Source organism: Ictalurus punctatus, chromosome 29, assembly GCF_001660625.3.
Source record: "Ictalurus punctatus breed USDA103 chromosome 29, Coco_2.0, whole genome shotgun sequence".
NCBI classification, from domain to species: domain Eukaryota; kingdom Metazoa; phylum Chordata; class Actinopteri; order Siluriformes; family Ictaluridae; genus Ictalurus; species Ictalurus punctatus.
The window spans coordinates 14,310,489-14,333,584 of NC_030444.2; the positions used below are offsets into that span (position 1 = coordinate 14,310,489).

The following is a 23,096-nucleotide window of genomic DNA, read 5'->3' on the forward strand; positions in this document are numbered from 1 at the left end:
TTTTAAGCGTGTGAATTTATCCCTATTGGGCGAGACGGTGGAGACGGTGGTGAGGAAAAACTCCCCGAGATGACACGAGGAAGAAACCTCGAGAGGAACCGGACTCAGAAGGGAACCCGTCCTCATCTGGGTGACGACGGATAGTGTGAACGTAAAAGAAAGTCCATTATGGTTTTCACATAACGTCAACCACAATACATTTTATCCTGGTAGACATTAAAAAATATCAACCGAACCCTTTAAATATACCGAAGTGAGTCCAATGACCAACTTTAAAAGTGCGACAGAAATCAGAATCGAGCCAGACGTTTTTCTCTAGAAGAATCCGGACTCTGGCACTGAACGAACTGGAGATTATGCAGATTATTCCTTTAAAACGGAAAGGTTTTCATTCGACCCCCTCGTATAATCCATATCGTTATACTACTGTAGGTAGATATAAGCAGTTAATGTTTCAGTAATAATTCAATCTGAAGATAATGTTCTGAGACGATAACTTCAGGCTCAGCATTCTAACTAACACTTCCAGCATTTAAAACACGGTCATTAATTAATTCATTCCTTTCTTTAAGTTATTTGTTTGTTTGTTTGTTTGTTTGTTGTTCATTTTGTTGCACATTTCGGTACATTTTAAAAGGTTAATAATAATACATTAAGTGGCTTCACATAAACTATCGTTATTAACTATTCATTATTTTATTAATAAAATAATAAATTGTTTAATTTAATTTACTTTTATTAAATTAATAAAATTTAATTCATTATATATATATATATATATATAATATTTTTTCTTCTTCTTTTGGGGCCTTTTTTTTAAACCACCTCCTGAAATATGCATAATTATTGACTGTATTTTGTCAAAAACCAAAGCACTGTATGAATAAGTGAGTAAGTAAATAAATAAATAGATAGATAGATAGATAGATAGATAGATAGATAGATAGATAGATAGATAGATAGATAGGCCTACTGCTGTTTATAAACACTAATTAATAAAGCAAGTACATGACTTCATAATGTCAGGTCACTAGGATGATCTTGGGCATCAGAAGTTATACAACACATTTATTACGCATTATAAACGCAGGACTGAATCCGAATTTAGTCGTTCTTTTATAAATTGAAGAAAATGTAGCCATGGCGGTGTTGACGGCGATGGCGGTTGTGATCCTGGCCAGCGAACCGCTACCGGTTTTTGGAGACACGCTCAGCATGATGTCATTAAGGCTAAAAGAGCAGGTATGTTGTGGTGAAGAACGCCTTTAATAACCTGAACAGCACACAGGCCAAATGGAACTCGGTATCGATGGCTGTTGGTGTAAAGCGGACTGCGTTAGCCCAGCACTATCTCTCTGTGAAATGTAGCGAAGAAGCGCAGAGCTCAGAGGGAGAACCAAGGTCAGCAAAAATCTCCTGGAACGACGCACCTTTAGGGCTCCCAAAGTCCCAGCAGCGTCCTCGAGTACACAAAACATGCATCAACGCGACGCTTGAAATCCCGTCGGGGGCTTCACGGCCTCGTCGGGCTTACTCCAGTCAACATGTTAATGCCTATTTACCTCCTTTACCCTTCCCCCCAGCCCCCCGCCATCGTTCCAGCGCCTTCCGTGGCACGGATGCAATGTATATGCAAATCCCCGGCAGAGCCCGGTGATGGAACGGGGCTGATTTTGTCGTGTAAGCAATACATAGTGGAGGCGGAGGAGAGGTCAAAGAGATCCAGAACAAACGATTACGCAGGAGGACGTAACGCGGCCCGTCAGGAACCGGAGCTGTGATCCGTGGCTTTTGGAAAACCGGATAGTTTACAGAAAGAAGACATACGTGACTAAAAATGTTTCAGGAACCCTGAGCGTTTACGCTCGCTCTCGCTGTGTAAATAATACAAAATACACTCTACCTCAGCTATAGTTTAATGAGATCTACTTAACACTGTGTAAATTATAGTGGTGTTTGAGTGAATAATGGATGTCTTTATCAGTTTACGCCTATCTGAACCAAAATGAAAGGGTAAGTGTAATCGATAGAGATGTTTAGGTTGGTCCGTGGGCCCTGAACGCCACGCCGATGGCGTATCCGCTGAAATATAGATGGCTTTCATATCAGTAACTGTGAGGTATAAGATGGCTTCTTATAAGATGGATAGGTCTGTGTCTCGTTAAAATACATTTCATTAATTGAATGACAAATACCAGTGTGCATTATTCATCTGGAATACCTCGTGATTCATGGAAGTCAGAAAAAAAAAACAACAACAACAAAAAAAAACGGTACGTCCGGCACCTTTCTTTTGGCCTTCAGCTCCAGCGTTCGTACGGATCAATATTAAACATTTTCTTTCACATCCACACTCATTTGGTAGATATGACCTCTGCTGCGAATTTCAAAAGTCCGCCATGTTGCAAAATTTATCCATCAAACGACGGCTACGGACTCGTCTAGCGGTATTTCGGGGTAAAGCCTGATGACTGATTCGGGTTCTGGAAAATAAACGGGAATTGAAATGTCGAAGGCGAAGCATACAAGGCTGCTTTAATCAGAAAAACACAACATAGCCTTCATCTAAAGATGAAGCCTGCTCTGGCCTGAAGCGGAGAGATAGCTGTGAAGCCTGACTGCTACTCCATCAAAGAGAAATAAATAAATAAACAACTTTATAAAAGAGAGATGAATTACCTGTCAACATTTAATCAATTTTCTTCTTACTCATATATGGAACGTGCTAGAACTTGGATCCTTAAAATTTATGTAGACAGTCGAATAATCCTCCCTTGCCAAATCCTTAATTGTTCAATCTAAGAATTAATCTAAAATATGAAGTGTATAAGGAAATAAGACCGCACCAATGACCGTCTCCAGAGGCGAGTGCTAAAACCAAGCGATCCGTGAAGCACCTGGTTCCCTGGAAGGCATAAAACATATGCCAGCAAAAGGAAACCAAAATGATGGCCATCCTGGTGTATTTTTATTCACTTCTAAGCAGCACTGAGGCCGAGTGGTGTTTAAAGCGTTTCCCTAAAGCAGGACAGGGATGCTCCAGGGGAACTCAGGGTACTAATTGGCAGTGATGTGTTCTTGGGTCTGAGTGTAACATTACCTGCACCATCCTGTCAGTTTGGACTTGTCCTGATTAGCAACACATGCTAATTAGAGCGTAAATGTGCCCTCTGGTCTCAACTGTTTGTGGGTTGTGTTATTACCTCTCTTAAGCGATAAAGCTGTGACATCTGGATAAGGAAATGGCAGAAATTAGTCACTGGAGTCGAAACCGCTTTGTGGAGGAAAGAGCAATATTTAATAAAAGTGCAATCTATAGACGTTTTAACTATTGTACAGAAGAAAAAAAACTGCCCTTTTTCCATTGGCCGACTATTTAGCGCCAAGGTTTTGGTAGCTCCGCACTGGTACCAGATAGAGGGGCAAGGTTTGGATGGTTAGGTGACCCAGCTAGCCCTGCTGGTCAAACAGTAGATAATCTATCATTTAGCCAAAAGGTACTTCTCTGAAAACTTATACTCAATATTCTCAGCATTTTCTGGGGGAAAAGCGCTCTCTGTCTGATCAGGTGATTATTTTGATATAAAGTGTATTTCTAGTGATTAGTTCAGTGTTCAACTAATTATTGTCTTTCTCCAGAGTTAAAGCACAAACGGACTCACTATTTTCGAGCAATTTTATTAGTTACTCCATGGCGCGAGGAAACTTTAGGCTTTCAGTTTGTTGAAATTCGATCTAGTTTCTTGCATTTGTGGCGAAAAAAATATCAAGATGTTGCAACAGAGATTTCTCCGTATTCAAATTTGATCCTGAACCAGTCAGTACAAGACTGCAAACCGTGCCAAGGTTTCCTCGTCTTACATTTTGATTGACTGGTTTCACCGCATGCTGATGTGAGCTGGTGAAGTTTCTCGGTTTTTTTCTGGCATAATGAAATGTCACAGATTGCAGGGTGGGATGAAATACACTTAAGCTGCTTAATAACTCCGCACCTTGCACTCAGAAAATAAGGCAGTAATCTGTACCACTGCTCGTCACTGGGATGGAACCTTTAAGAGGATGTCTTGTACCCTGAAGTGGATGTATGGTACCCTCAAGGTCTGTGAACGGTACCCTCATGGGATGTATGATACCTTCAAGGAGATGTATGGTAACCTCGAGGGAATGTCTGGTACCTTTAAGGTGATGTACTGTACCCTCAGGTGGATGTATGGATGTATTTACCTTCAAGGGGATGTCTGATATCCTTAATGGATGTCTTGTGTGGGAATGTCTTGCATGGGGTTGTCTCATACCTTCAAGAACATGCCTTTTATGGGGATGTCTTTGATCCTCAAAGGAATTTCTTGCACCTTTCATATGCAAGTCTTTTTACTGGGCAGGTGAAAGCGGTGTACCTTTAAAATTACCTTATGGACCACTGTTTTGAAGATAAAAGTAATGGGACATCATGGCATTGTTACCTCACAGCTCCAGGGTGTCCAGGGTCCGATCCTGAGGTCAGGTTATTGACTATGCTGAGTGTCGCATGTTCTCCCCATGTCCATGTGGGTTTCCTCCCACATCCCAAAAAAATGTCAGTAGCTGGACTGGTCTCTAAGTTTGACTGAAGGCGCATGAGACCCTGGAGATAGACTGGTGACCCATCCAGAGTGCACTGCCCTCTCGCCCAGTGTTCTTGGTGTAGATTCTGTATCAAACTATGATCCTGACCAAGATGAAGCCCCTACTCAAGATGAATGGATGTTCTTTTGAAAGCTACATATCAAAACGGTACCAAGCATGTACCCTTGAAGGATAAAATCCCAACAAGCAGCAATGGTACAGTTTAGTGCTTTCTTTTTTCTCCTCATGAAGAAACAAATGAACAGAATTAATGTTTGGTACCAACTACGCCTTCGTCTGGGTGTGGCAACTCGCTATAGCTGGCTGGAGATCACAAGCAAGTCGCTGTGTAACGACGCTTGTTTATTTCGACTCGTGCTAATGTTAGCACTTGTAAGCTGAAGGTCAGCAAAGAATCTGTTTCGAGGGTGCAACACCAACATTGATTAGTGAAGGCTGTAAAAAGAAAATGGGTCATGTAAGAAAAAGGAACATTATTCATTTCTAGAAAGCCTGGAGAGCGTTGTTGTACAAGGCAATAAAATAAAACACAGAGGAAGAGGAGAGAAAAAAAATGGGGTGGGGGGGTGGGGGGTTCGGTGGGCCGTAGCTGTTGAGTCACTGGGTATAATAAAAAACACCGTGATTCATTTGCGATCCCTGAGAAATCATTTATTCATTAGCGAATTGAATAATGAATGGGCAGGCTAACTTTTTACTCCCACAATTCGCTCCCTTGCTTTTTCTTTCCACCTTCAGTCATTTCGCCTGTGTGTTGTTGTTCTGTTCACTGCCTCCACACCGTCTCTCGTCCCACCTCTCTCTCTCTGTGCTTGGAGAAGCAGGTTAATGAGAATAATAAAATTGCACTCCATACTTCCATTCTGCTTCAACAAGCCTCATCAATTTACAAGCAGCCTGACAGGATAAGGAAAGACAAAATGGCGTGAACTGAAAAAAATGATTATTGTTTTTCTTAAATGACAAAAAGGGAACTCATGCACGGACAAAATAGCCCCGTTTAAGACACACGCCAGGCTTCGGACTGTGCGGAGTCAATCTGAAATCCGGTCATTAGGAACAGAAGGCTGTGACGACTCAGCGGCAGCCATGTTAATCCTCGTCACTTGGCTCCTCTCATTCCTATCCCTACCTACCATTACTAATGAGTACGGGGCGCTAATGAGGCCCAAACCCATCTGCCTGGGGGACCCACAGGCCTGCTCTCAGTTTTACTGCATCAGACATCATTAAAAACGAAATCAACACTAAATTTGAATATCTGCGCCGAAGACATGGACAACCGTGTTGGCGTTTCCTATCAACACAAGCGATTCGATCTAACGGCTGATTCATTACGTCCATAGACATTATTTTTTTTACAGTCAAATCACGGGTTGGACTCGTTCTAGAAGATAAATACGATATTTATTGCTACAATTCAACATTTAACATAGAATATTAAGGTACTTATATTAGTTTCAAATTATTATTATTATTATTTTTTTATTAGATTTTCAAATTCATTACTCGAATTAGCTTAGCCAGATAATCACTAAATCATGGTGTGTCTTGGGGGATTCAATTGTCCTTCTCGGTGCAAATCAGGATTCCCATCGTTGTGAGAGCTGCATGCGAGTGTTCTGTGTTTTCAATCCGCTTTTGATTACGTTTTGACACGAGCCCTTGTTTTGACTTAAGTCCCGCCCCCACCCCTGTTGATTACCTCATTGTGTTCTCACCTGTTCGCTGTTACACCATGATTAGTTTGATTATTTCTTCAGTGTTGTTTTGATTCCTCTTCGCGGAGTCTTGTCAAGTGTAGTGTACGGTTTCTCTGTTTGTTAAATAATTTCTTTTTTCCCCCCTCCAATTATTGTTTATTATTGCTTCTGAATACGGATTATCCGTCTATAACGTTGCCTACATGTGTATGGATTATGATGAGGGGTTCGCACCATCATCGAGGGTTTTTTGTGTCCTGGTACTACTAAGCGCTCCTCTTTGACTTTTAGTCTCAGTCATATCAGATAAAATATGGCAATTAATATCTTATTTCAGAATATATATCAGCGTAATCTAGTGATCTAGAGTTGAGTGCAAACGTTGCACCCCAATGACGCCCATCGATATTTGAGCATACTGTGTGTATTACATATCACATTCAACGAGGAAGAAACAAACCGTCGCGCTGATTTTCTCACAATTGACACCGTACGTACACGGCTCCATTGTTTTTGTCACAGCTATGAAACCCAACACACTAAGTCTGACTTTTGAACTCGAAACGTTTTTAACGTCGTATTCATTTCGTAACCCCTTTGCACTCTGTAAAAGGTGATAACTCCAGCTAACACAGTGACGGTTCGTATTAAGCGTGGGTCGATCAAAAGAGTCGGACATAAAGCTCGCATTCATACAGAACATGTTTTTCAGACACACAGTTCTCAGTTCAGGTCATCGTTCAAACTGTATTGTATAACGTGTTAAAGAGTATAGAGAAGAAACAGGAACGGTCACTTACTGGAGGTACAGTTAATCCTGAAACAGTCTGGATGGGGGAGAACACATGAGATGTAAATTCAGCCTTCAAGGTTACAGCTGCACACATCCAAAAAGTACATAACCCACCACTCTGGGGACGACCACGCGGGCACCGGGTCCGTTCCCAATGCTCCCTTCCATGCCATCTTACTCACCTTTATATACTCTAGATTAATAATGTTACGAATAATGTGGGCAGGGATAATTCATCTGTACAGCAGAGTTCCGAGATAAAGTATTGGCTGCCCTTGAGATCTGAACTTACATACTGTAACTAGATAAAATAAGGAATTAGCCAAAAATTCATTTTCTAGTTCCTCATTTTATCTCATTAAACATTATGGCATGGCATTTTTCCAATACCAGAACCATGCGTACCATGATTTACCAGACTAGCATGCTAGTCATTGAGATTTAACTGCTAGCTAGCTAGATTTAGCATTCGAATTTCTTACTTTATTCTATCGGCGTTTAGCCCGTACGCTAACTCACTTTCCTAGCATCGTAGTGGGTGCACAGCTAGCATGCTAGGTAGGAATTAGCACTGTAAATACAAGTATTTATTTCAGTTTTAACGGATACAGTGCTTGCTAGCTTCAGCTTTTTAGTGTGAGGGAAAAAAAAAGAAACACAGTCCTAATTTAAGAATTGAACACTGAGGTGAAAAAGCCTTAATAATGTTGGTCATGTATGAACTAGCATTATGAATAAATAGCTTATTTATATGCAGATTGCTAAAAAAGTACTACAAATACACGTCCTGTAATGGTCTTCATACACTTCACAGGGATTTCTTTCATGAATAGTTCACTATCTTTTTTTATTATTATTTTTTTATAATATTGATTCCTTGTCCTCGGTACATGATAACGCTGGTTCTGAAATTGGAAACGTGCTTTCCGAGAGCATTGAGTCATGACCCTGGTTTGGTTTAAGCCACTTTAAAGGTTACTACAATCGGTTTATATCTATTTATTCCATTTTTGTCCTTAATGACCCAAGATGAGGAATCATTCCCGGACCATTCGTTCCTCTCAAAGCCTGTGAGAGCGCGGCTGCGTTGTTACGATCAGCGTGTAGAAATGGATGCATGACGTGCTGCTCTCTCACAGCGGAGGACGGAGCATCAGGAATGACGCCTTGTGGGATAAATTTAGATTTCAAACAGCACAAATCCTCAACAAACGTTTTAGGAACCTTAAACTTCAACGTACTGTTTAATGCTTGGATAGAACCTTATACAGCGTATATGCATTAGCCCCGTGTTATTTAGTAGACTGTTTCCCAAAAATATCAGAACTCTTGGATGGTTTCTATTATGTAGATTGGTGAGTCAAATTTGTAACACTAAATTCACATTAATTAAATAAATAAATAAATAAATTATTAGCAAGGTACTTCTATATAAAACAGGTTTGGGGCTCATTTTGTGATGCCACAAAAGTCCATGAAGCGGTCACATCTGAGACATAGTACTTCTTTTTTTTTTTTTAAACTGCTTTGGGGCGGGGCTAGGTACGAGCTCAGTTTGTGATGTCACGAGACAGGAAGAACTTAACGTGGCTGAGACCTTCTATATACTGTAACGCTGAATTGTGGGCGTGGTTATGTAGGAGCAATCGTATGCGAGACACAGTGCTTCAACATAAAACAGATTCGGAGGCCGGGCTATGAATGAACATTTTTGAGATGTCACGGACCCATCACGTCCGAGCTGTCGTACATCTATATATAACTGATTATTTTCGGCGGGGCTATGTATGAGCTCGGTATGTGATGTCACAAAACTACGTGAACCAATCAAATCGGAGATATACGGTAGTACTTCTATATAAAACTGCTTGGCGGGGGAGGGGGTGGAGCTATGTATTAGCTCTGTTGTGATGTCATAAAACTCTGTGAACCTATCATTTCTGATATTTAAATGATTAGTGATATGTGTAAGGGTGTTTCTAATTAGCATATCATGACTATTCATAGTGCCAGACATTTTGAACAAAAGGTAGAGATGTTCCCAGGCCATTTTTTTTTTTTTTTCGCTTCAAGGCATTAACATTCTTTTTCTTTCGACACAAACTACCGATACTTTTAACCCTTTAAACACAAACTATTTTTCATTTACTCATCAGAAAGCGAACAGGAAGAAACTTTTATTCTGCACTGAAGAATCGTATTAATCTTGATGCTAATTGAAATGAAGCCTCATTTGGGATGTGTTTGAACACATTACTCCAGATTAGACAGATTTGTCAGTCAATTTCCAATGCACTGTTAAGGGAATTAACATCATAACACAATCAGGGAAGTGTTAGCCAGGTGTTAGTGTTGTCAAGGGATAATGATGTAGACGACACTTCAATTACGCTCGCGTTTGGAAGCTTAAATAACGCTTCAAGAATCCGTCTCAGATCCGAGTCAAACGGACATGTCGCTTAACAACTTGCGTTGATCTGGTAACAAATGTGGCATGACACGACAAGATTCAAGACTTCCTTTCGGGGTTTTTTCCCCTGGTTTGTTTATTTGTATATATTTTAATAAAACTGTTTTGGGGGCGGGGCTATGTATGAGCCCAATTTGTGACGTCACAAAACTCATTGAACGCTCATGCGCTCCACAGGGATTTCCATCATCAACAATTCATTAACCGTCTATAATACTGACTTCACGGTACAGGACGTGATAGAACTGGTTGTAAAAGTATAAATGTGCTTTTATTATCTAAACATCGACCCACACGTGCCTAAAACAATCTATACGATTGCAGATTTTGAGTTGTTTTTTTTTTTAACTGAAAAACTAGTGCTTCTCCTTAAGAACTTAATAATAATTCATCATTTTTGCACAGTTTTCTCATTTATCAGTATCCTGCAGAAAGGAGTTTTAGCCACTCCCACATTTACAGTATCCTACTGGGTTTAACTGATCAAGCGGAAACAGACGACATGCGTTAAACAAGGTTGTGTTGTTGAGGATTGTGCTGCTCAGAATCAAGTTAATCCATTTCACCCCTCACTGTGGCATCAACCTCCGCGTGTCGTCAACCTCAGCAGAAAAGTGGTCACAAACGGCCAAAAATCCATCGTCAGCTCTCTCTCGTTCTCTCTCTCTCTCTCAGGGAATGCTCTGTTTTCAGGGATGTACACGGGCTTTTTCGTGAAGCATTTCAATACAGAACCCGTCTGAATGACAGCTGGAGTGATAAAAATAATAGACTTTTAGATGGAAAACATTAAATCGATCAAAGAATGCATTGCAACGACACGGCTCCATGGAACTCCAGAGTGCTTCATGGGCAAAACTCTTCCTTGACAACAGGAAAGCAATGAGGCCTGGCGCTCTCAAGGTAAAACGCATCCATTTTCTTTCCCCGGTTTGGAATTCTGCCAAAAACCGGTAACGCGTTACATTAAGGTCCTCTCTACTGACGTTATTGAATGGATCGAGTGAGGAATAAAAGCCTCAGGGGTGTGCTGTTCTGGGAAAATAATCAGTAAAGATGTGATAATGATGGTGTGATGAAGGGAAGTTAATGTTACCGGCCTGAAGTCGATTATTTTCCTGGAACGGAATGTCTTAAAACGTGTTTTATTTCTTTTATACCACAACAATTCTCCAACACATCGGAGACTTATTTATTTATTTATAGCTCAATTTCATTTCGTTTCGCGTCCACAAAACAAGTCAGTTCGGCCCCTCTTTTTTTTTGTCGAACGTTTTTGTTTAAACTCCTCTGCCCTGAAGATTCCGACTGGTATCGGAGACTCCTTCCATAAAATGTTAAGCAAGCGTCCCCTTAAACACCATCAATGATCACACATTTTTACTTGTTTAAAAATAATCACACCGGCTCATAACGTTCCTATAACCACACGTCTATGGGAACGTGACATTTTTGGCGAATTTATGTCGACTTATTTATAGCGATAAATCGAAAAACAAAAAAATATATATTATTTGATTAAAGTTTTATTCGTGTTAACTAACGCAGCAACAAAATGTTACCCGAGAGAACCTTAATGTAACGTGCTAACCATAAAAAAAATATACTGTTTAATTTCCTTTGCAACGCTCCATATTAAAGGTAAATCTCTTTTTTTTTTATTTTTCTTTATAGCCCAAAATAAATTAAACAACAGACTAAAAAAAAATTTCAGGTTCTCAGTCTCACCCTTACTATACATAGACAGAGAGGCCATGTGTTAATTGGGCTCTCAGGAGCGAACGGTCTGACCTTCCTGTCTGTAAAAAGTAGAGAACTCGGGTATGCAAACGTGGAAATCGCGAAGGATGGGATGAGAAAGCCCCTCTGTTGTTATGTTTTGAAGATGAAGGAGGTGTGGTTGACGGACAGGGGTTTAGGGATGGATGGATGGATGTTTGGGATGGAGAAGATTCACAGAGCATTCTCTCTCGAGCTGTAGAGCTAGAACAGCGCTGACGTGCTTTTATGGCCGTGAGTGAAGAGTTGCAGACTTTTTGGCCATTGAAGCTCTTGAAACCATCTCTTCTATATTCTACATAGCAATGAAATAGAAAAAAAAGAAGTGAGTGCTTGTACATGTGTGTGTGTGTGTGTGTGTGTTTGTGTGTGTGAAAGTGAATATTGTATACGAGTGTAAAAGTTTCAAAATCTGGAGAGTTGCCCAGAATCACAGTATTGTTGAGCATGTTTATACGAATATCCGGATATAAAGTGTAAATATATCACAATATCGTAATACAAATTTTAATCTAGTTACGGTAGCTATGGTTGGGGGGGGGCGTCGTTTGCTCATTTTCGAAGATCCACTTTTATCAGATCCACGTATTTTTCGGCGCCCCGTCCTTTCTGACGATTCGTTTACACGAGTTAAAATTCTCCTCAAGCAGAATTTCAGGTTTAGCCGCTAAAAGCTAACGGATTCCCGTCAGCACCTGGACATACGCTGTACATCTCATCCCGCCTAAAGCGGAATATTAAAACGGCGTGCATTAACGGCGATCCAAAAATGTCAGACGGCATGCAGATGATGTGCTGCACGCGACGTCATCGAGACGCCATTTGCATTTGTGATTTCAGCCGTCTGTTCGGTACATCTATCTACTGGCGCAGTAGATGAATTATTTAATTTTTTATCTAGAAGAAGGTTGGATATTAGTGTTGCGCCCCCTTCTGATTGTCGTGGATATCTTCCTATATGAGAACTGTTCTCAGTTACGCATAATTGTACGTCTGTTTATAAGGTTCTAAAAACGCTCTCACAGCCTTATTAAGTGTTCGGATAAGACGTGCAAACGTAAGACGATTATCTAAAATAAAATCTGCATTAGGTTACTGCGTTAATAATAAGCGAGAACTATATTTTTTCGAGAACATTTCTCATTATCTCATCAGAGGCACCTGGTGAAATAAACTCAGACAACCTAGCGAAATAATGGGTTTAGGTCAGAAATTGCACGGACAGGTTTATAGACAATTTTAATACTCGCCCTTCGGTCGCATTAACTTTAATTAAGTTTTTTTTTTTTTTCTCAAAGTAACTTTCAGCTACATGAATCTACCCGTATTGTTAAAAACACCCCGGATGATGTCGTCTTTTCGTGCATTGTTTTGTGGGTGTTAAGAAGTTTGTACATTTTTAACACCCACGATTTTTACTATAATCAGGTCCCTGGTTTGCTACGTACATTTTTCATGAATAAAACTCTCGGCTCCGCGGCCACTGATGTTTGTAATATTCGTACATTCTGTCCAATTCATTTCCAAGTGAAAAATGAAAACAGATCTGAACGCCGTGGGCAGCGATTAAGGTGAGGGTTCTGAGCTTGGGCGTGCAAAATTATCTGCATGTCTATAAGCAACGCTGTAGTTGAATAATTAGCTTTTGGGACATGCGGATAATTAATTAACAATGCAGATTCGCTTGACATTTGACCAACACATGATCGACGCTGCAATCCCAGCAGGCACTGCTGCTATAATTCCCCCAACTGGACTCCTAATCCTTTGCTCAGCAAGCGGAGGAAGAATCTGGCATTCACATTCCTCCACGTTCCTCCACACGGGATCAAAGATTACGATTTTTTTTTTTTTTTTTTTTTTTAGGCTGCATTACAAAACGTTGATTAGCATAATAATAATTATTATTCATTGCATTAGAGGATTGGCTGTGAGTACAGGGAGGAAAAGATTGATTGTCTATGTTGGTTACTCAGGTCTGATTTAGAGATTGGATCTACGCAGTGGAAAAAAAAATAAAAAAATTCGGAGAGGCGTATTTGGCCTTTATGAGGTCCTTTTCTAGTTAAATGCTACCCACATGCCCATCTGCTTCTGGGCAGCTCAGTAGATTTTGAGACAAATGTCCAATGTGTTTGGTAATGTGTTTGGTCATTAGATGATTTGGCTGGAGTCGTAGACTTTATAGAGCAGTTGAACGTGTGGACAGCGTAGGCGGCGATACCTAGGTTAATAGTCAGGCGGACTCTTCCGGTCTCCAGCTCCAGTCGTAGCGTGTCGGCAGAGTCTCGAGACGTGGTGGCCATCAGGATCCCGTAAGCCCTTTGCGACCGGAACCGGAGCGTGACGTCCTCGGCCTCGGTGTGCATAGCCACCGGGAGCTGGATCTTCATGAACTTACTGCCGTCGTAGCTTAGGATGGTCGCGTCTGTGGACGAAGGACACCGATTAGCAGATCGTCTTATATAAAGCGGATCTGATTCGTTCGTGCAATTCAGCTGGACAGCTTTCTGTTTATCAACGTATTCAAAGAAATCTGTTCTAATCAGGTCCTTTAGATGATTGTTCTAAAGGAGTTCACTAAACGAGAGTACTCAGAGAGTACTCGAATACTTATCCTATAGTGTTCCAGTCACTCACTCAACCAGACACACAATCCCTGAATACAGAAAACGGCGCGCTCTAGATAGAGCTGGTATTATCTAATATACGACAAGCACTTGAGACAAATTCAATCCCATCGTCTCACCCATCTTTAATTACGTGGAAGTCAATAATGTGAAAATGAACGTGGCTAACAAAACTGTTATTAAACCAAGAGCGATGGCAGCTGAAAGCTGTTTTTAATTTGCTTTTCTCTGTTCGCATGTCACGGTGCAATTATTACCTGGAAGTTTGTGCATGACTTTATTAGTACTTAGTTCTGACATGGTTTTTTTTTTTCTTCGTTTTTTGTCCCCCCCCCGCACACACTAATATGTCCACTGGAGTGAAAAGAAAACAAAGCGTTCCTCGCGTAGCGTCGAAGTGCAATATGCAATATGACGAGACGAATACAAATTGGATAACTGCGCAGAGCTGTCTGACGCCGTCCCGGTTGCATCAGCCCGTGATGTAACGGGCTTCCGCTAACTTCCCGAAGATAAGCTGCGACAGGAACGTGACAAACGTATGTGCGACATTATGTCTAAACAGCTTGGTATGGCTCAGAGGCATCATCCATAATTCAGAATCAAGTTCCCCTTATGCGCTAACTCTTGTGCTACATCGAAGCCAACAAGCTATCTAGCCCAGGAACCAGGAACGCCCCGGATTAAATCACACGTCGTCCAGGAAGTGAATTTCAAACGCCGCTGCTACAGCAGGAACGAGAACGTGTACGCGGCCCCACGCGCCATGCTTCACATAACGATCTCGACTCGTCTCCGTGTCTCGTATTTCCAGGTGCCGCGTACGAGCTAGGCGATGACATCGAGAGTGTCGATGTCTTGTGTAGACTTAATAAGGGCCACGTGGGGGCACGCTGACTGATTCAGAGAATAATTACCGTCTGCCCGAGTTTCTCCGCTTTGTTCACGTACAAATGAATGACTCACGGATCGAAATGACTGCACTAGTGAGAACGCTAATAAGAATAAGAAGTCTGGGGTAGGACAGTAGGAGCTGCTGTATAGGATCTTCTCCGAGCTCAAATCACAGACCCTGCTACTCATTTATTATTATTATTTATTTTTTTTACAGCAATTCATTTATTTTGACTGTTCTCGAAGAAATGACATCCGTACGCAAATATCAAATATTATTTTATTTTAAAAAATTGTGTTATTATACAACATACTTCCAATCTAACCTGTCGACGCTGTGTTTTCCCAGAACAACGCAAAACCCACGACTGGGAAAGCTTCAAGAAAAGATCAAGCTACTCTACTTAATAAAATATACCCCGCCCTGAATTCTTGTTTTGGGAAATGTGTGACTTTTTAAATGATGAACCCGTCATAAATGGCAGATTTCGAGTTCTTATTCACACACACTCACACACACACACACACAAACCCAAAGATTCCTGGCTTTTATACATATACAAGATTACAGGATGACTTCCAGCTGTAGACGCTACATTACGGTAGCCAGGTTCGTCGGTTATGCAATCTGATACTAGCGATGAAGAGATTGTTATGGTAATGCTGTGTTTGGACAGTTCTGGGCTGTTGATTAATAAACACATGAAGATCGAGCTCCGGATACTGAAATTCCAGTCCGTCGATGTTCTGCATATTCATACACTCTGGGAAAAGGCTGCCGTGGAGAATTAATGGATCTTAGCTTCCAAAAAAAAACAAAAAACACGGGTTCTCCGTATCAGAACCCAGTCTGATAGGGACATGCTTCCTCGGAAGCACATCGAAAGAACCCTGGAGAGTAGAACCTGGCCTCTCCGGTGTTCATAGTGTTGATGTTAAAGATTTTGGTCACGCGCAGAGTTCTAGCTCTGCTACGTCTCATGCGATTAGGAGAGAGGATACAGCTGGAGTTCTTTAACATCTGGCTACGCAGTTCACACTCCTCCAGTCTCCCTTACAAGGTAAAACTCCGGGGATAATTAGGCAAGAGAGAATGAAGGAGGATGTTCGGGATGGAGACTGGAAAAAAAACAAAACAGACTGCTTTATTAAAATCGGGAACACCGTATCATTAACCCCCCCCCCCCCCCCTCCCCTCCCTCTCCCTCTCTCTCTCTCTCTCGGTCCCTTGATACGGTCAGCAGTGGTCAGTGTTTGCCGCAGGCTGGAACGTCACGCACCGATAACTTTGTTTGACGGTTTCTCGGCCTGCCGTTGCCGTCTTTAGTGTAGCAGAAAATCAGGACACAACATCGCAACAGCTGGCCTGAAAACACGCCGGGCACGAGGGAAAATGAGCGAGTGTTAAAAAGAGTGAGACCTCGCTTTCCTGCGACACCCACGTGTCGGCCGTGCACGATGAAGCTTATATAACATGAATACGCACCTCCAGGTGTGATGAACATCTGGCACGTCCCTTTCCTTCTCACCATGCTCAACCATTACAAGATGGACCGTTTATATGAATTCTTTCTATGAAGGTATACCACGGCGCCGTCGAATACTCGATTCTGATTGGTCGGTAACTCTGACGGCGGGCGGTGCGGCCGCACATCGCAGCGCTCATTCGAACACACGGTGGTCTCTATAGTAACGCGTCATGCGCAGGAGCTTGTACGGGGGACGGTCGACTTCAACTGATTGTAGATAGGTGAAAGCGTTGGTATGGTGAGGTGAAGCAGGACCCCTTTTTTTTTGGGGGGGGGGGGGGTATTAACTTTAAGAGAAAATAATTAAAGAGAGTTCTGGTGAGGGAACGCCTGCTTATAGCTGCTGTAACATTAGTGAGAACAGAGACTAACTTGTTTCACGGACGTTTCACAGCATTAAGTGTAACTATAAATGGATAAAAATTATAACACGTCGAACTAAACGCTCCACGATGTACCGACAACAATAATAATCTTGTAATACCGTGTTTGTTTATTTATTTTCCTCCATGCGTGGTGAGTGTTAAATTTGTTCTCTAGGTTGTAGGTCTATATTCCTCTAAAGCTTGGGATTAATTCCAAAGGGAAAAAAAAAACAACGTCTAGGTTTGGTGACCTCACATCCCCGAGCAAAATATCATCCATTCTTTTTTTTTCCCCCAGCTCCTTCATTACAGAAGCGGCAGGTTTATCAGACATCTGCAGGACAAATCCATTATAAAAGGCCCGGCACTCAAACCTGGATACCTCAACAGTCATTTTTCACACCGAGCATCTGGAGGAATCTTACAGACATGTATTACATTACAGAGGAGCAACCAAACCCGATGTGATAAAGCGAGCAGACGGAGAGCTGACTCCTGGAATAAGGCGAGGCTATTTACATTATAAATGTCGCCGGCGCCGTGTTTGTATCCGTCTCTCAGACCGATCGGGATTCCACAACGCCTGGCCTGTCAGGACCGTGCCATACGGGAGCTGACTAACCGTACTGAGAAAGGATAGTACCTTTTTTTTTTTTTTTTTTTTTTTTTTTTTTTGGAGGGAAAATCTTGCAAAGCGCTGCAAAAAAATAAAATGGTCCACAACAGTTTCAGATTTAATGGAAGAGGGTCAGATTTATTATATACAAGGGATATCGTGCTCCTGTAGTGGTCCACTGCTGTTCGAATCTTCCTCCAGGGGCCCTGAAATGAATTTTTCATGCTTGCGTGCATAGCTTACATCAAAAAGAAAAAAAAAAAAAAAAAAAAAAAGTATCTTCGAGCATATTTCAAGGTTGGACCGTGCCAGTAGACTCCTGTGCCCGTAAAATCTCTTCTGTGAATCACGTGGCACAACTGACAGAGCAGGAAAAATTAGAAAATGGGAGGGTTCTTAATTTTTGAGGGAGTCCATGCACACGTGTGTATGTGTGTGAATGTTTGTATCATATCCAGTAGATGAATTATTAAAATTGTAGAAATAGGTCTCAATTTATATGTAGTACGCAAAAGTTTGTTTAAAAACAGGGTACATAATTCATTAGCAAGGGATTTTAGGGCCTCATTCAGATCTGAATTGAGTGCATGGAGGGAATATTTAATAATAATAATAATAATAATAATAATAATAATAATAATAATAATACCAATAAGAAAACCTTTGAGTGAGATCCAGATCCACTGACAGTTTGATGTCCCAAGCTGAAATGTATGTTTTCCAAGAAAATATGGAATGACACTTGAGGCCAATATTAAACGCATAAATAAGACTATTATTTAATTAATTAAGGAGTTTTGTTTTTTTTTTAAAGAAGATTTAGTGTCTTACATACATTACGTAGTGTACACAGTTATTATATGTGCGTCACGTCTGGGAGGCGAAGGCGAATCCAAGCGCAGATTATTTTATTAGGTAAAGTGCTAACAAAACAGAAAAACACATGCGAACAATGACATAAACATGACTTACGGTTACGGCACAAAGACTACGGGCGATACTGCGGTGCACGTGAGGACGCAAGACCATTACGACAAAAGCTTGACAACTACACACTGAAAAACTGGATGAACTATATATAGTGGTGCTAATCAAGGTGCAATAAGACACAGGTGAGCGTGCTTGAGACATGTGACCTGCTGGGGTTGATGGGTAATGTAGTTCTGTGCCTCGTTGGTATGATCATTAGGGTAGTGGTGGCTCAACGGTTAAAGGCTCTAGGTTACTGATCGGAAGGTCTGGGGTTCAAGCACCAGCACTGCCATCGGCCCATGAGCAAGGCCCTTAACCCTCTCTACTCCAGGGGGCGCTGTATCATGGCTGACCCTGCACTCTGACCCTAACAATCTGGGATATGTGAATAAAGTAATTTTACTGTGCTGTAATGTACTTGTACTGTATATGGTCTAGGTCTTCACTTATATAGCGCTTTTATCCAAAGCGCTTTGTCTCATTCACCCATTCACACACACACACACACACCAATGGTAGCAGGGCTGCCATGCAAGGCGCTAACTTGCCATCTTGGGGTTCAGTGCCTTCCCCAAGGACACTTCGGCATGTGGAGTCACGTGGGCCGGGAATCGAACCGCCAACCCTACGATTAGCGGACCAACCCGCTCTACCACCCGATCCACAGCCCCCCCCCCACCGCTTTATTGATCGTATATGCGTATATATCGTATATTCTTATCATGACAATGTGCCTTATCAAGTGCTATTTGGAAGAATGAGTTTGAAATCCATATTATTAAATTAAACCAAACATGCAGAGATTAATCTGATACATCTGATCTGATTACATCAGCACTACTGTTTATTGCTGAATTCTGGAGTAAACAAAAGTACGGAAAAACATGACCTCCTTCTTCCATCCACATGAACTCCTGTTTAAAAGAGTCGCTTTAGATGTTAGTTTAAAAAAAAAAAAAAAAAAAAAAAAAAAAAAAAAAAAAAACTTCTCTACTGCTTCTACTTAAGAAAAATCCATCAACCATGTAGGCATGAATTTACACACAGGTGATTTAAATAATCTGAATAAAGAGCCCAGAAAACTGACCTAAGCAGGTGCGTAACCCGACTCTGAATACGCATAACTTTCCCTGCAGAAGTGCTGACCTAACTTTTGGATTAAAGTCGCTGATAATCTAAATGATTTAAAATATATATATAAATGTATATTTAAAAAAAAATTCAATAAACGTGGTCAAAAACCTTTCACATATTAGCAACCTTCGTAGCCCATCATGCTAAATGACAGAGTCTCAATCTGATAGTTCAGATGTTCGACACTCAAGCGTGACATTAAAAAAAAAAAAAAAAAAAGAAAACCCACAAACATCAATCACGTCGCTGAGATCTGCACCGGAGCTCAAGCAAAACGGCTTGGCAATTTAAACTCTCTCTCCTCCGGTACAAACAAATCAGTGGAGATGAAGCCGAACACAAATGCAAACGAAACAACAGCAGCAGCGTGAGCCTGCTGTTTCTCTCCGAGTCGAGCTACGCCTGCACGGAGACGCCATTACAATAAACAGCAACATCTGGCGCCGTGCACACAGGCCAGGTTGGAAAGATATCGCCTCTCAGGCACACATCAGCCACGCGGGAAAGAAGAGCTCCGTCTAATTACACTCCCAGGGACGACACACACACACAGAACTCACTTGAAGAACCTCCCAATTAGGTCCACATTTCTCCACACACGTGAGCAGCATCATGACAGCAGGGTTAGCAGGTCAGAATTGTCTTTTTTTCCCCCCTCTTTCTTTCTTTTCTTCACATTTCGAAACCGGCTGCTAAAAAGCTTAACGCAACGCTGTAAGCACTTCAGATCAGGCACTCAAACCATACGTGACCTACAGATATAGTGTCCTCAACCTGTCTTCTGTATTCCTCTATACACCGTGTGGACACGTGTACTTTTCAGTGAGGTACTAATCTGTCAATCGAGCATGTTGTCGCAACGTTCTTTCGACGTTTGCCGACCGACGTTTTCCGTCCGTGTGGAGTGCGGAGCGTTTCCGTGCGCTCCAGCCTTAACGATTGTTCCCTATTGTAATTTTCCAGGTGAGGCAGGCTTTATATGTCGCTTCGTGTAGATCTCAGCGTGGTGAGTGAATAGATTCCCGTCACAGGAAAACGGCGCGTCACAACTCCGCACTGAGAACAGAAGGCTCCTGTCAGAAAGCCATACGCGTGCTCGTGTCTTTTCCCCGAAAGCCTTGTCTCTCATGACGACGCGCTTTCCGTCGCCAATATGTTTTAAGCTCCTGGGATCTATTTTCAGATCATTAACAGACCGTTGACGCAGAATGTAAACGGGACAAATGTGCATCAAATGACATAATTAACGTATTGGCTAAAGGTCTACCGAATACCTATTAAAACTAATTAAATAACAGGGCCTGCTACTTTTATTTCCCATTACAGAGATAAAGAATCGAATGCCCCTCCCTTTTTTACTTCCTCCAAATGACGCAATTCGTTTCTACGCCAATTTTTGCACTTGCGTTCCATCTATTTTAGTCTGGATAACATTGTGTGGGGAGGAAAAAATCTTTTGAAACACGTCAACCGTGACGAATCAGCATTAGAACTAAAACATTTCATATCCATAGCTAGACCTCTGGGGTGCATTTACCCAAAACGTTTGTAACGCGAAATACTCCGTTACCTCGCTCTTAATTAACGGATGTTTCCCGAAACCCTACGTAACGACTATAGTACGTCGACTCGTTCGTAAATGAACATTTAACCTGACCCGCCGGTTATTTAGTACGTCTTTATTCGAAGCTTGCGTGCAGTTCTACCTCAGAAAGACAGAGGGCACTAATTGCAATACAAGAAAAATCCTCACTGATCTTACAAGCGTTGGAAAAATGTACAGTACGTCCTTCGTTAAACTGTTTGTTATTCGCTGAGATTCATCGATATAAGGACATTTCCTTATTTCTGAATCAAGTAGCTTGTACACACAAGTCAGAATCCTACAGTACCTTACTAGTAGAGACTAAACTCAAGCTTGAACAACTTAAAGCAGGCTACAAGTGCTGAATAAAGAGTATGAAGCACCCACCTCTCTCGCAAGAACGTCCCAGAAACCCCGTAGCGGCGCAGTCGCATACATATCGATTCCATCCCTCTCTGCAGATGCCGTTGTTCTGACACGGGTTGCTCAGGCACTGCTTGGGTGCTTCCTTGGAGCAGGACGGCTTCACCCCCACTGCCTTCTGGATCTCGGCCATGCGCCGAACATCTTTGCTCTGGCCGTCGACGAAGAGGTCGCGTACGCAGCCCACGAAGCCATAATTCAGCAGCGCCGTCCATACCTCGGTGGGAAACACCAAACCTGCTCGGTTCTCAGGAAGACCACCGAGGTACAGGTGATCGTCCAGGTCGAGGATCTCGCTCTCACCCGGGGCCTGGTAGGGCGTGCGGACCGTGTTCACCGATATCGTACCTGAGGAAGCAGACGACTGGATGTCAACGTCAATCGAGAGAAACAGAGGGGGCAAAGAACATTTTAGTGAAAGCAGAGGCAGAAGCCGGTCTGAAAATATCTGTGAAGTTAAAAGGGAAGTCGATCCAGACAAAAATATGTTTAATTAGTGTTTTGAGTCGATGGAGAGTCACTCGGTGTATTGACTAAACACTGTGGCATGTTTTTCTTAATTATAAACGAGCATTTTGTATTGAACCGCAGTTGCGTGAAGTGGGAGTAATTTGCTGTCTTCCACCGACATGCTCTGATTCTTCCTTTATTTCCATGGACAGTGCATTAAAAAGCCCAGAACGGTGACGAGAATCAATTCTTTCAGCAGAACTTGACTCGTTGTCCTTTTAGCAGCATTCCTTACTGAAAACTCGCACAGAAAGCCTGAACTTCACACGTGGAATTAGCACATTTTACACATATTTCATGTTATTTTTCAATCCTTTTCAAGTAATGTCAATTTTTACATCATACATTTGTTACATAAATCTTCACGATTCATTCATTCATGATCGTCTTCACGTGATTTTGTTACATATGATTCATTTATATTTATTCATTCATATGATTCGGTAACTCGAATGTCTGAATCAGATGTCATTTACTCATATGATTCATTTGTATTCATTCATATGATTCGGTAACTCGAATGTCTGAATCAGATGTCATTTACTCATATGATTCATATGTATTCATTCATATGATTCGGGAATGTCTGAATCAGATGTCATTTACTCATATGATTCATTTGTATTCATTCATATGATTCGGGAATGTCTGAATCAGATGTCATTTACTCATATGACTCATTTGTATTCATTCATATGATTCGGGAATGTCTGAATCAGATGTCATTTACTCATATGACTCATTTGTATTCATTCATATGATTCGGTAACTCGAATGTCTGAATCAGATGTCATTTACTCATACGATTCATTTATATTCATTCAGATGATTCGGTAATTTGAATGTCTGAATCAGATGTCATTTACTTATATGATTCATTTATATTCATTCATATGATTCGGTAACTTTCCATTAGGTATATTTCAGCCTAAAAGTCACTCCCTGATGCTTATATCCGGTATTTCAGCCGTATATATTTGTACACATGATCTTTCACAAATTCCCGGTCGCAGTAAACACTCATGGACATGACCGGACTGTAAAGCGAAGCAGAGTGGGAGCTCAGG

General features: G+C 41.5%; 1 protein-coding gene across 15 annotated transcripts in view; it reads right to left on the minus strand.

Moving 5' to 3' along the window:
* Positions 1-23,096, minus strand: part of LOC108260491 (neurexin-1a) — a 284,791-nt gene that overhangs the window by 161,609 nt on the left and 100,086 nt on the right. For all 15 annotated transcript variants that reach the window (XM_053677458.1, XM_053677457.1, XM_053677447.1 and 12 more), the window contains 3 exons: positions 21,484-21,867; positions 13,596-13,799; positions 7,130-7,156 (listed from right to left, as the gene is read on the minus strand). In XM_053677458.1, the coding sequence (XP_053533433.1) occupies positions 7,130-7,156; positions 13,596-13,799; positions 21,484-21,867 (615 nt within the window). The remainder of the gene's footprint in view (positions 1-7,129; positions 7,157-13,595; positions 13,800-21,483; positions 21,868-23,096) is intronic.